The 15,508-nt window shown below is 36.7% G+C and overlaps 1 protein-coding gene across 1 annotated transcript in view; it reads right to left on the reverse strand.

Annotated features, from left to right (window-relative positions):
• LOC103270873 (usherin-like) overlaps positions 1 to 15,508 on the reverse strand; it is a 248,790-nt gene that overhangs the window by 44,741 nt on the left and 188,541 nt on the right. Inside the window, exon 15 of the mRNA XM_008068382.1 lies at positions 2,976 to 3,139. Within this exon, the coding sequence (XP_008066573.1) occupies positions 2,976 to 3,139 (164 nt within the window). The remainder of the gene's footprint in view (positions 1 to 2,975; positions 3,140 to 15,508) is intronic.

The following is a 15,508-nucleotide window of genomic DNA, read 5'->3' on the forward strand; positions in this document are numbered from 1 at the left end:
TGCAAAGTCCACATGTTTGTCCTTCTTTATGGCTGCATAATATTCTATTGTGTAGATGTACCACATTTTTTAATCCAGTCCAGTTTCAATGGGCAACATGGTTGGTTCCATGTTTTTGCTATTGTGAACAGAGCTACAACAAACATGCGTGTGCAGGTATCTTTTCTGAAGGAACTGGAAATTGACCTTCCATATGACCCAGCAATTCCCCTATTGGGAATATGCCTGGAGGAACTCAAATCATTCTCTATATCTTTAACTTTAAAAATTAAAAAATTAAAAAATTAAAATAAAAGGAGAGTGATAAGTGACTCTCTGATAAGTAAAGATAAAATATGGATAAAAAGAGAAATAAATAACAGAGAATAGTGTCAAAAAGACTTAAACACAAATGAATTATATGTGGCTTATTACATATATATACAATATATATAATTTTAGTTAAGTTCATAGAAGTTAGAACAAACTGGAATACTATTCATTAGGAAAGCATACAGAAACAGAACCATTTAATCCCTGGTTTGTTTCTATCTTTCCTATAAAGGAGAATGACTGTCATTTTCAAAGCATGAAGCTAATATTGATAGGAAATAAGTGAATTACTTAATTGGGATGCACACTATAAGAAAGAGTCTAAATACTTTATTTGAATTTAGTCCTTGTGTACTTCAGAAATTGTATGCTTGCATTCCTACCCTGATTCCTCCTCCCCCCCAAAATTTACAGATGATAATGCTAAACTATTATTAGTAGGCTCTGTGGAAGTAGAAAATATGATAATAGTTATAATTTCACAATTCCCTATGTGTGTGGAGGGTCACCACGAGACATTTAATTTTAAAGGAGAGCACTTCTTGACATCTGTTGGACACAGAGACAAATAGGAGCTTGAGGTAGTTCACTGTTTCAACAATAGATAGCATTACATTTTTTTCAATTGCATCATATCTTTGTAAAACCAGTTGTTATGGCTGGCCATTGCTAGGGAAAAAAGCAACTACCATGTGAAAATCAAGATGGAAAAGAAAAGAAGGCTGAATTCCTTCACTCTCATTCCACCATTTGTGTTTTCTGGCTCCCCTTCTATTATTAGCATCCATTGCCCTGTTGTCTGTGTTTTGACCTCCTTTAAAGGCAGGAATCTTGTCTGATTTTCTTTTTAGTAAATTGCCTCTGCTGATGCAGCACTTCTAACTTTACATAGCATTATTTTGTCAATTTTCTTAAATAAAAACCTAAAACAGTAGCAGCAACAACTAAAAGCAGTTGAAAGAATGTGTTCAATACTAAAAATCACAATTGCAGAGAGATTTTTTAAAAGTTTAATGAATACATCCAGGGAAGAGTAATTATGAATGTAAAGTTCTTTTAAAAAAAAATTATGGCAAATCAGAAACACTTGGAAAAAAATTTTAGCCCAAAGAAAAAAAAATTAATATAAAAGAAAATGTCTACCACTACTAAGAAATTTAATCCAGGTTCCCAATGACCAGACCTTCCAGTTTTGCCTGAGGCATAATTCCTAGACTGTCTCAGATGAAAAAAAACAGAAAACTAGATAGCAAAAAAGTGGAGCAAGGCCAGTATTTTCACAAAAGTAGTGGCAGAAACAACCAGAAATCACTACAATTATGTATGTTGTACATAAGGCTGCATAATTCTGTTCTAAATGATGATCTACAACTCATATCCAAAAGTATCATGCTGAAATTTTGTTATGTACAAATCCTTCAATTATATAGCTAATCAATGAATGACAAATATTACATGGTCACTGAAATCGAGATTTGCATTATTTCTTTATACACAAAGACAGTTATGGTAGTCTTTCCCCTCCAAAAAGCAGAGTTTTACTTATACTAAAATCCAGAGGGACTGATGATTTCGGGACACTAAGGAGACCTACACAGGTACAAAATCTGAATAAGTCTTCTTAATCATTAGCTACACACTGCCTTCCATTACCTCAAAATCTAGTACAGTTGTTGTGGAGCCCAATATTCCATTACTTATCTCCCTCTCTCCCCTCAAATGTAGATAGCAGAGTTCCAGGCATGCTGGTTTGTGATGATCTGTCATGACTTGTGGCATTTCCTATCATTGTGACTCATGACAGTCTCAGGACACCCCAAGGAGAATATGTACAGCACAATATGTTGTAGAGGGCTCCTTACCACATGTTCCCAGCAGGCATTTCTTAGGAATTCTGGAAAAAGGTAAGGATATATGATCTTCAAGTAAATATAAAGAAACTGTTAATATGTTATGAAATTGTAGAACAGCAGGTGACCTTCAAAGGTCAACTCAAGGCACTGTAGAATGGTGTTGAGAAGTCAAAAGATAATAAAATATAATCTTTGGTTTCAAGGAATTAAAAATGCAAATGTGAGAGATGTTTAAACAGCAAATGTAACTTAAAGTAGAAAGAAACATCAAACATAGGAGTAAATAATATACTATGATAAATAATGATAATTATTATAATATAAAAAAGTAGGATAGTACCCAAGAAATTTGGGGGCCAGAAGAACATAAAACTCATAATAAATAACAATAAATCTTTCATTTGTTATAGAAAATTACCTGGAAATGTTTTGGGGTGGAAGGGTGACCAACCATTTCAGTTCAACCAATACTATACTGAATTTAGAACTGATAGTCCTGTATCTGGGAAAAATCCTTTAGTCTGGGGGAAACTAGTACTTCGGTCACCTTACTGGTGATTTCATTACAACAAACCATTGCAAATTTCCCACCACAAACATAATCTCATCATTTCTAATGATTTAATCAAGGAAAAGTAGACAAATTTCATTCAGTGGTTTATTTATTTATTTATTTTTCATTTATCAGCTAAGTTCTTCACATTGTACCTAAGCCTTGCTGATGGGTTCTAAATGAAGAAAGGAAACAATGAGACACTCTTCCCTGTATAATGCTGCTTACACACCCTCACTGGGCGAGAGTTCACTTACTTTTGCTGCAACCCAATAGATTGTTGACATCCAAATGGCTTGCACTGGGAACACAAGCATCACACTTTGAGCCAGTGACAAATTGTTTACAGAAACACTGGCCTGTGACCAAGTGACAGGTTTCATTCAAGGCTCCTGAGAGATGACAATTACAAGGCTGACATCTGAAAACAAGACAAATAAACCATCAAAGAGAATAGTGTTTTGATTAATAATTCATAGTATAAGTTACACCTATAAGTAATATTGTGTAGTAAAATGATCTGTTTCAGCCAACATATTGAAAAGGATGCTTGAGCCAAACAAACAAAGAATCAAACACAAAATAAAACAAAAAATATATTTATCAAAAGATATTACTGCTCATGAAAAACCTGTATATAGCCTTGTCTTTATGAACTAATTAACAGCAGAGAAAGTTAGACTTTTTTTGACATATCATGATATATCTTATGGCTTAGTTTCAATAACAGTTGTTCAATTAATAATACTGCAAATTTTGCTTTCTTACAAAAGTAGTTCTTCTGTCAGCTATCTTTTTCAAAACTATCTTTTCACAAAACTATCTTTTCAAGTATCTACCCAATTGTGAAATTAAAAAAATAGGGGTGAATCATTGCTCTTCCTAAACATCTTGAAATTCTATATTTAGTTCTATAAAGACTAACTTTCACTAAGAAAATTGCTTGAGGAAGACAGGTTCAAATATTGTCAATGCCTTAATATGGGTTATATTTCATTTTCTATTTTATGCACTAAACTCATTTATCCAGAATGGTTGGAGAGTGGAGCATTATTCTGATTTATGAAAAGATGTTAATGACATAAGTATAATGAAATAACTTTACTGCAACTTAAATTTCTTGGACACAAAGTTGCCTGTAAAAATAACAGTACTGGCATTTTGCCATGAATAGAAGCTAGAATGTGTTTCCTAAGAGTGAATTATTATAACATTTAGCCTATGCCAAAGGCACTGATTAGGATGACCAATTTTGGTGTCATGAAGTATTACAGAAACAAAAACAGCACATGTAAGAAGACCGCCCACCCTTAAACAGGTACTCTCCATATGGTACATTTAAAACATTAAATGGGTTCACCTATATGTTCTAATAAAGAAGAAGCTGGATGGATAGAGTTACTTTACCCCACTGCAATTTTTACGGTGTGATCTCTTGGGTAATCATTCAACACCCTTAAAGGGCTGATAAAAGCTAAGGCTGCCAAATAAGCTGCAAATTTGTTTTATGGACTAATATCCCCTTGGGAATAAATAAAGTACAGTTCTTCTTGAAAACCACTGTACTGTACTTTGCCCTTTTTATAATCATGATAAAAGGACATTTTCCCCCTACAAACAACTATATTAGGTCCTTTATTTAAACATAGTGCATTAGAATTCCATTTCAAGTAGATATTTTGTTCAGGTTAAGTATTAGAGTTGGAGAAAATTACGCATTAAAATTAAAAGAGAATTATCAAAGCAACAACATACTTGATTTGCTCTTAATTTCATTATATGTTATTACTTGGCATATATTATTTGTAAGCATAAGGAGTAAACTTCTCCCGATGTATGAACATGAACATATACAGAGAGATACATAATACATACACACACACGTAAATCACTACACCACTTTTGAATAAGTGTCTCTTGAGTGTTCCTGTTTTTATTACCATTCACTCATGAAACAATCACACTTATTTTACATACAGCACATTTAGAATAATAGTTTCCAGTGCATCACATAATACCTTTCCTTGATGTAGTTCTATTTTTCTCCATCCAATAGCTATATGCATTACTCCAAGTCAGTTATGGCAGTATTGTGGGATATTAAGTTCAAAATCCAAATGGAATTTAAAAAATCACTTCTTAAGAAGGCATGCAATGTTTTGAGTAATTAAATGTGCCTGTCCCTGATTTTTTAGTCTCTTATCCCAGCCATTGTTATATTCAACGTATCTGACTTGCTATAATGGCTTCAGTAAGAGAGAGTTTTCCCTTAATGAAGTTCATGGAAGGAGACTTTTTTGAATATTGTAGCTTGTGCTTAACTCAAAGGACACTAGGGATGATTTTGTAATTAAGGATTAAATAAAGTGATTCCTGTAAATTTCTCAGCCACTCAAATACAATCTTAAACATTTTCCAGACTCTTTAGCAAATAAGCTACAAGTTTGATGCCATTTTATGTTATCTCTCCTCAAGAGGACCTACTAAATGAAATATATTTCACGTTTATTAAAACAAAATTATACATAATAAAGGAAAAGACATTTTAAATTTAGAAAGAGAAACACCAAACTAAGATGAATTGTGATATTGATTTTGCCAGGATAAATGGTTTTTGTAATATTAATATAAAGAAACCTTTATTACACTGACTCTCCTGGTACCGCCAGAGCTTCTCCCACAATCTGTTTAAAATCTTCATTTTTCATCCTTATGGGAAAACCTCACTTGCTAAATGGATTTCATAAAGAGTAATCTGTCAAGATTTATATAGATAAACAATTTGTGATGTTTATTGACCAGTTCATTATGGTAAACAAAACAGGAGTAAAGCATCGCTAATCTCTGCCAGCGCTCTGTTATTATGGTTCTGTTTGGGCCCTTCTGTAACTCAGTATTTACTAGAAACAATGAGAAAGAAGTTACTTGGTCTCTGTCTCTTAAATAAAAAATCTCATACATTTTCCTCTCCCAGGAGTTTTTTCCAGTTGTGCAAACAGTAAGAGAAAGAATTATCCTAATTATTACTGTTGCAGAAACATAATTATTAATGAAAGGGACGGGTTTCAATAATGCATGTCATTGACAGAAAGTTCATTATCTGAGAGAGAGCTTCTATAAGAGGTACAGGATATGTCTGAGAATATATTGATCATTTTATTGCCATCTCTCCTTACACACCCCTCTCCTGTCTGGGGCCTCAACTCATGGGTATTATCAAATTGATTTAACTATTGATTGACATAAATAACAGTCATTAAGAATTGGTTATATTCCAGGATTGGAATAAACACCAATGACATTAAGATGAATAATATGCATTTCCCTCTGTCCTCAAGAAGCTCACAATCTAGTGTGAAAGAAAAAAATGGAAAGAGCATTAATAAAGACCTAAGCAGACTCTTTAAGGGCACAGAGCAACGCCCTGGTCTTGTGACAGAAGTAGGGATAGGGAAAGGAGTATTAAGTGGAAGTCTTGGTAGATGCTTGGACTGGATGAGTAGAAACAAGCCAGGATAGTTAGAGAGGGGAGAAAATAAAGAAAAATGAAAAAGCAGGAAAAGTTGTGGAATTCCAAGCAGTTCAGAATTTTTGATAGAAATTCACAGTGGGAAATGGTGATGGTTGAAGCTGGAACGTAAGCAGGGGTAAAATAACACTATATTAGGGTAGTGGTATGGAGCAATCAATGGGAGGGAGCAGGATTTAAGAAATGGTGAGTCACTGAGATACCACCTAACCCCAGTAAGAATGGGCATCATTAATAAAACAAATAATAACAGATGCTGGTCAGGATGTGGATAAAAGGAACACTTCTACACTGCTGATGGGAATATAAACTAGTGCAATCTCTGTGGAAAACAGTGTGGCAATTTCTTTTTTTTTTAATCAATATTTTTTATTATGATTTTGTGGGGTACAGTTAAGGGTTAGGTGTACAATTACGTTTCATTCAGGTACCCTGTTGATAAGAGGTGTTTCCCCATCCCCAGACAGATATTTGCCACTGTTAATCCCATCCCCTTCCCCCCCATAGTTTCCCAGTACCGTCAGTCATTTTCTTATAGTATTACATTGAATGTTCAAGGTCCATTATATGAGTGAGCAATTTCTAAAAGAACTCGACATTGAACTTCCATGTGACCCAGCAATACTCACTCCCCGTCCCCGCCATACTGGGAATATACCTGAAGAAACTCAAATCATTCTACAACAAAAGGTACCTGCACACACATGTTTATTGCAGTGCTGTTCACAATAGCAAAAACATGGAACCAACCATGCCTCCCGTTGAAACTGGACTCAAAAAAAACCAAGTGGTGCATACATTCAACAGAATATTACGTAACCACAAAGGACAAACATATGGATTTGGCAGCAACTTGAATGGATTTAGAGTCTATCAGATTCAGTGATCTGTCACAGAAACAAAGAACAGAGTACCACAAGTTCTCACTCATAAGTGAACCCTGAACATTTACCATAATATTTTAAGAAAGGGATTAGCAGTAGCAGGATATGACCTGGGGTGTGTGTGTATGCAGGGGCGGGGAGGGGGGAGGCACAACCTCAGTAAGTGTATCTGATCTCAAACCAGGCAAAGTGAGGACCAAAGGGAGGCCCAAACTTTGCCTGTATGATGAGCACTTATATACCTAATCTTGAATTGTACCCCACATTTTTAACATTAAAAAAGTGAAACATAAAAATAATGATTCAGTGAGGTAACAGAATCATAGAAATTTTAATTTTCAAAATTTGAAAACGATTAAGTGGAAAACTGCTTGTCTAAAAAAAGAAAAATGGCAAGTAAGTAAAACTGGTAGAGTGAGATGCCAAATTTAAAAGACAAGTGAAGATGGGCATGGAGTTATTACCCGTTTTCTAATTTGCAGACAGGGGGGACAATGGGGACATCATTCAACATAAAAAACAGAGGGAGAGATCTCAACTAGCTGAAGGTTTTAGACAAGGATTATTAATAAATAAAAGAGAAAGAGGCATTGAGGTAAATTGGAGAAATTGAGCAAAGAGTTTTCTTCCATCAGTTCCTAGCACAAAAGCTAGTATTCAGTAAGGGTTTGATAAATATTGTTGAATGCATGAATTAATAGTGAATAAAGCACTAGGAAAGCTTTAGACTTGGGAAAGGACAGCAGGGATAAATCCAAACATGACCTGTAGCTCCAACAGCAATTTAGCTCTGATGACCATTATTTATTGGCATAATTCTGTCCCTCTAGCTAACCTCACCACTAAGGAATGGACAGCGTTCTCTAAGGGTTGGTGTCTGCTCAGTCTCAAGACCAGAATTCTCTTTTAAGTTCTCTTGAACAGGATTCAGTGAGTGCTACAGTGCCCTCTAGGGGAGTTTGGTTTTCCTCTGGTTAAGAGTGTATTTCACCTCTGCAGTGGAGGTGTGTTCTCACTAAGATTCTCAGTTTTTCTTTGTTCATAGACTACTAATAATATCTGAATTCTCTTGGAGATGAAATCATAATTATATGAGGAGGATTTGGGCCTTGGGCATACACTTTGTGCCAGCTGAAAGTCATACTCACATGGCCTATTGAAAGTGGACGTAAAAGTGGTATTTGCCTCACCTGAAAGGAAGATGTTAGCAATGTTCCAACCCTCCCTCTTCCAGGAAGCTTTCCCAGGCACAAATATAAAGACTTATAAAAACTGGACCAGAGCAGTGACTCTCTTGCACCAGGCAGAAGTGACATCTGAGTCCAGGAAGCTTGACTCTGTCCCCTACCTCTTTCTCCTTTGTTGATACTGCACATAATTATATAAATCACTTTGAACTATGATAGCAGAATCTAATTCTTAAAGTGTTCTTAGGTAGAAAAGAGATTACACTTATTCTCTATGGTCCCAGAAGACAGAAATAAGATTAGACAAGAAAGTCACAGGAATGAAATTTTTTGCTCAATATAAAGGAAATATTTCTATCTGTCTCAGAATTACAGTTGTTTGACATAAATGTGAACTACTTCATGAGACAATAGGCCCTTTTTACTTCTATGTTTTGGAGCAGAAGCTGGATGAGCACTTACTAGTTATTCTGAAAAGGTGATTCATGCAGAGAAATACATAAGGTAAAGTTTAGCCTAAAATTATTTTTAAGGTTCTTTTAGAGTTTATTAACTTAGCCAGGCTCAGTGGCTCAGCCTGTAATCCTGCACCTTTGGGAGGCTGAGGTGAGTGGATTGCCTGAGCCCGCGGGTTCGAGACCCGCCTGGGCAGCGAGACCTCATCTCTACAATAAATCAAAAAATCAGCCAGGCATGGTAGCAAATGCCTATAATTCCGGCTACTTGGAAGGCTGAGATGGAAGGATCGCCGGAGCCCAGCAGGTCGAGGCTGTGGTGGCCGCTCCCGGCCACTGCACTCCAGTCTGGGCGACAGAGTGAGACTCCAACTCAAAAAAAAAAAAGCTTATTAAGTTAAGAATTTGATACTTAGTGAGATTAAATAACTTGTCCAAGGTGATAATAAATCTAGTTACAGGGTCAGAATTCTTTACCTATAAAGAACCAGATAGAAAATCCTTAAGGCTTTGCAAGACTAATATGATCTTTGTTGCAATTCAACTCTGCTGCTGTAGGATGAAAGCAACCACAGACAATATGTAAAGAATGAATACTGTTGTGCTCCAATAAACCCGTACTTATATAAAAAGATGGTAGGCCAGACTTTGCACCCAGACCATGAATTTCAGAACTCTAGTATAGTAGACCAAATTATAGTCCCCCAATAATGTCTAAGACCTAATCCCTGGAATTTGTGACTATACTACCTCGCCTGTTACCTAGTAAAAGGAACTTTGCAGATGTGATTAAGTTAAAGATTTTGAGAAGGCAAGGTTTTACTGGATTATCTGAAAATGCCAAATGTAATCACAAGGTTTATTACAAGAGGAAGGAAGAAGGGTAAGAGTAAGAGAGAAAAGATGTAAGGACATAAGCAGAAGTCAGAAGACACAATATTCTGCTGGCTTTGAAAATGAAGGAGGGAGCCTTGAGCTAAAGAATGCGGGTGCCCTCTGGAAGTTAGGTATATCAAGGAAATGGATTTTCTCCTTGAGTCTCCAGAAGAAACACAGGCCTGCTGACTCCCTGATTCTAACCCAGTGAAATTAACTTAACATCACTGACCCCCCAAAACATAAGATAGTATATTCATTTTGTCTTAAGCCACTTAGTTTATGATAATTTATTAAATCACGTAATAGGAAGCTACTATATTTGATCTAATGGAAAGGTCAAACTGTAACCTAGACATTCTAGTGCCCAACATTGTGTTTTTCCTATTATACCACATTGAATAAATGCTACCAATATATGAAAAATGATATTTCTTACAGGACCATATATAGTCTACATAGGGAGAATATATGGCTTGGTGGCTATGGGAGATTGCAAAAGTAACCACAATTCTTCACTCCTCCCTGCATGCAGGTCCTTTGCAGCTAACTGTAGAGTTCCTTCCATCCAAAAGTAGAGCCTATTTTCCCACTCCTGAGTATAGTCTGGACTTGTGACTTGCTTTAGCCAATGGGGTAAGGTAAAAGTAACATTGTGGCAGTTCTAAGCATAGGCCTCAAGTGTCTTTGCATGCTTCTGCTCTCTTGGAACTCTGCCACCACCTTGTGAGCAAGCTCTGGCTAGACTGCCAGATGATGAGAGGCTCGTGGCCCATTTACCCTGTCACCCCAGATGACAGCCAGCTGTCTGACAAAGAGTCACTGAGGAGCAGGAATCTATGAGGCAAATTCCCCAGTTTTTTCATTATTACACTATAAAAGGAAATCAGTTGACAAGAAAGTTATCTGCTTTCATTTGAAGTCATTGACCTGGTTCTCAGAGAAAATTCCAATTGAGATCAATTGGAAATAAGCCTGGAAAAAGATTACCAGACCAAATCCACAGCATAGTGTGTAAATGCAGAATGTTTGCAGTAAAACCTAAAATAATCTGGGAACAGAAGAATTTCCCTTTACTTTATGTTCTAGAAGGCTGAGGCTTTAGGTTCCCTAACCAGCCTAGATGCCTTACCCCCTGAGGACAATTACAGTTCACTGTATGTCAGCTGGTAAATAAGAACAAGTAGTGATATTCTCAGCTTCTTCAGGCTTAAAACAAGGCAATATAGAAAAGATACATCATTAGGGAAGAAACCTTTGTGGGTTGTGATGCGGGATTGTGTAAGAAAAGCAGTGGGTTACCAGATGAACTGGAGCAGTGTTGGAGGCTGTGTGAAAGAGCAATCATAGTTACAGGTCAACTTGAGGACAGCACCAGTGAGTGCAGTGTGTCAAATTTGGGTCTTGACTACCAACTGAGACGAATTAAACATGGCCCATTTTTGTCTCATTGTTTTGGGGTTAGACAAATACTATATACTTTTTTGCTTTATTGATTTTTCAGTGGGCAGATTTTGTTGCTTCGTTGTTTTTTGATACTGATTAAAATCATGTTTGCTTTATGTGTCAGAGGTAAATAGAGTAATATTTGCATTAGGATCAGCTTTTTAAAATACATGCCCCCTTTTTTGATTGGTAACTTTTGATTGGTAACCACTTAGACGGAAACAGGCAAATGATTTTCCAGCTTGGTCATGGAAAGTTATTGTGTTGGGTGGATTTTTGTTGCTGTAGTTTAGGATCGGGGTCTATTTTATTTTATTTATTTTGCCCTTAAGAGTATTAAAGGTGTGTAGAAAATACACCAAGAGAAAAAATATAGCAAACATTGCCATAAAAGAGTATGGAGAAGTTAAAGGATATGTGGACAAGGATGATAAGGAAGTTAGTTTAATCTTCAAACAGATGAATAAAAACAATGATACTTGTATCTTCTTGCTTAACAATAAAAACTCATATGCTACTGTAGATTTTGAAAATTAATTCTATACTAATTTATATTTGTAATAATTGCAATATAACTTCCACAAATGTAGCACTTAATATTTGTTTTGTTTTTGTTTTTGTTTGAGTTGGAGTCTCACTTTGTCACCCAGACTGGAGTGCAGTGGCCGCTCCCGGCCGCCGCAGCCTCGACCTGCTGGGCTCTGGCGACTCTTCCACCTCAGCCTTCCGAGTAGCCGGAATTACAGGTGCGCGCTACCACACCCGGCTAATTTTTTGATTTATTGTAGAGATGAGGTCTCGCCTGCCCAGGTGGGTCTCGAACCCGCAGGCTCAGGCAATCCACTACTCCTCAGCCTCTCAAAGGCGCGGGATTACAGGTTGAGCCACCGAGCCCGGCTGCACTTTATATTTGTAATAGCTTCCTCACAGTACCTAGAGTTCAAGGTAGATTCCATTCATTTTGCCTAATTTCTTTTTTAAAAAATAACATCAGGGTATAGTTATTTCCCTATACTGAAAGTCTGCATACATTTAGAGTATATATGAAGTTTCTCCTTCAAGAAACAAAAATTTCTTATACTTGATGGAATCCCATATATTTTAGCCCTTTTACACATTTTAGATATAGCTAATGTTAGTATATATATATATAATAGCAGCCAGAAGTCAACAAAAAGATTCAAGGATAATACCATTCAAGAGAGGAATGGAAAACATAAAAAAGGAAAAAATTCATTTTTGTCCCTTCTGAATGTTCAGCAAAAGTATAAACTTAAGCAATTCTCATTGTCACATTTTGACATAGCTTTCTCCATGACCCTCTGTGCTAGAGGATTTCCTCTCTAATGATTATCAATGTTAAAGTGAAAAGAGACAGCAGAATTCATCAGTGAGATAGAGAGGTCAACTCAAATCACAAGCATTCCACATGATTGATTTAGTAAGAACCAAATCCTCCTGATTTCCTTGGGCCCCATATGGTTATGGGAGGCTTTATTCTTTCTATTCTTTTCAGAGAATCTGCATTCTATACAGTGGCTCCTGCCTGCCATAGCTCTTTCTAGCAGCAGCCTGAAAACTTTGTCCTACTCAACATCAACGTCAGTCATGCCAAACCTGAGAGACTTCTGAGTCCCACTCAAACATGGGTAGTTTGGACTTGAATAATTATTTGGAGGTTTATATCCCTTTCAACAAGATGATGGTGGCATGAGATAGCATAAAACTTGTATTTTTATATTGGGGGAAGGTGAGAAAGTAATATAATTAGTTAATTGTTGGCCATATTACAAATGAAATGCATGACAGAGATGCAAACGTAAAACTCAGACAGACAGACAGCTATATGCCTAGAGCCCATGTTAGAGATCTGAATAGGTAATAATAATTTTGAGAACCATCAATATGTGTGTAGTTGTTGAAATTGTGGATATACATGTATAAATTGAAGTGGCATATTAAAGATGAATAACTGAAAAGAGGTTAATAAGAATTAAAGAATCAGGATCTTGGAGGTCAAAGGCAAATAATTTTTGTTTAAGAAATAGAAAGGACAATAAAAAGACTGGCACATTGAAAAGTCATGCGTTATGATAAACAATCACTAATCAATTTTACTTCTGTCGTTCACTGATGCTTTCAACATATAGTTTAGGGTTAATTCCCTTGTCTTTCACCTGAGTTGGTCACATGACTTTTCAGGTCTTTCTAAGGTGATAGAAGTTCCTACAGTTACTTTAAGTTGCAAAATACAGGTTCACTTCAGAAAGTAGAATGTCCAGCCCTGTTTATTAATCAAGTCAACACTCCAATCTTTATTTAAAAGACAAGCATTTTAAAGAACATATTTCGCTCCATGTTTTTCTAACTAGGACATGATGAAGGCAGCAAGACTACAACCAAAGGTGGCTTGGTTGGTCTCTTCTTTTTTTATTACTCCCTTCTTCTCTCATATACAGGCTGCAGGAGGAGTAGGAACTCACTGGACTAGCACAACCCAAAGCAGGCTGTTGTCTCTGGCCCTGCATATGTGTAAGGCTGACTTTTCATTGAGGGAATTACTTTTTTTTTTTTTTTAATTAGAGAATCACTCTATCACCCAGACTGGAGTGCAGTGGCACGTACTGCAGCCTTGACCTGCTGTGGTCAGGCGATCCCACTGCCTCAGCCTTCCAAGTAGCTGGAACTACAGGTGTGTGCCACCATGCCCAGTTAATTTTTTGATTTATTGTAGAGATGTGCTCTCGTCAAATTGCCTAGGCTGGTCTCGAACCCGTGGGCTCAGACAATCCTCTCACCTCAGCTTCCCAATGTACTAGGATTATAGATGTGAGCCACCAAGCCGGCCAGGAAGTACTTTCATGATTTCTTCATTGATCTCTCTCCCATCACTAGGTATCTCTCACTTATAGTTTTAGAATAGTTAGATGCATGTTTATTTCAACTTGTTGCTTACTAATTTTATAGCCCTCCGGAATCTTACCTTTTTCTCTGCTCAAGCCTCTAGCTTTTCAAGTGGTACTTTTTGCAGATACTAAGACAACCCCACACTGTGTCTCTTCCATGTGGTCCTCATCTGGTCATGCTAAATACCCTCTCTTCCTTGTTATGAAGAACTATGCAAGTATAAGATATGCAGAGCACTCTATTTCAGCTTACCTATCCACACCTAGCCAGAGTATCTCTCTTCTGTTAGATTTTCCAAGATTAAGATACATATCAATGCAGTGGCCTCCTCAACTACAGGAGACTCGGGTCACTCTGCAAGGGATCTAAAAAGACCTTCTCTCTGAACTCAAGTGGAAAGCACCAGTCACCTCTATTTTCCTCCCATCAGTGAAACTTGTTCTCTAATTTTGTCGTTTTCTTAACCTATTTTTATTATACCTCATTGTATACCTTGTCTATGATTTGGATGAGGAATTTAGGAGGCATCAGACTGGTTTTTGAATATCTACATGATGCAAGTTCTGCTGATGTATGTACCAGGTGTCACAGCTGAAGACTGAATGAGAAAGAAAGTAAATGAATGAGGAAAAAAAACTTTTTAAATCATGTTTTTTGAAGTATACAGCTTTTTAAAATGTTAGTAAGTGAATGAAGAGTGAGAAACCAGACAATAACTTTCAGGGTTCATAAGGCAGGGCAGAATCAAGGGAAGGATTTTTTTTAAGTGGTAATGAAGAACATATTTGTAGACAGTTATGATATAGCCAGAGGAGAGAGATTTAAGTTAAAATAAAGGGAAGACTCAATGGAGCAACGTGTGGAGGGAGAAAATACAGGATGAAGAAGAGAAGGGGAAAGAGGAGAAAGAATTTAGAAACAGGAAGGAGTCACATCAAGAACGGGCAAGGGATTATATTCACTACAAATTACACATAGTTTTCTTCTAAGATTGGATTTAAAGATAAAGAATTTGGGACAATGTAGACAAATTGGAGGTAAGTGAATATGATCTGAAGATACTTATATCTGGTCATATTTTGTCTATGAATCAGGGGGCTAGATTTTCTGTAAGGGTAAGGGCAGGAAATTGAAATTAAAGAGACTAGCAGCAGAATAAAGGAAGAAAAAGTGAGGCAATGAAAATACCTATATATAATGCTTCCAGTCAGCACAAGTTCACGGTCTTTCTTCAGGTTCTCACAGACTCAGGACATGCACAGGGCAATCACCCTTGGAGCTGACCCATAACACAGCAGAGGTGATGGCAATAAAGTTTCTCAAAAGGTCAGAATTAAAATGGTTTCATCCAAGACTAGGAGCAGGAGACAGTGAAGTTAGGGGCAGGGCTAATCAAAAGAGGACCAGGTAAGGATAAAGATGAAGAGAAATTAAGGAGCAGGTTATATGAGGGTTCAGGGATGAACTGGAATGGAAAGATATGACATATTCATAGAGCAGCACTCT

The sequence above is a fragment of the Carlito syrichta genome, unplaced genomic scaffold (assembly GCF_000164805.1).
Source record: "Carlito syrichta isolate Samal-C Ts95f unplaced genomic scaffold, Tarsius_syrichta-2.0.1 Scaffold310619, whole genome shotgun sequence".
In the NCBI taxonomy this organism is placed as follows: Eukaryota; Metazoa; Chordata; class Mammalia; order Primates; family Tarsiidae; genus Carlito; species Carlito syrichta.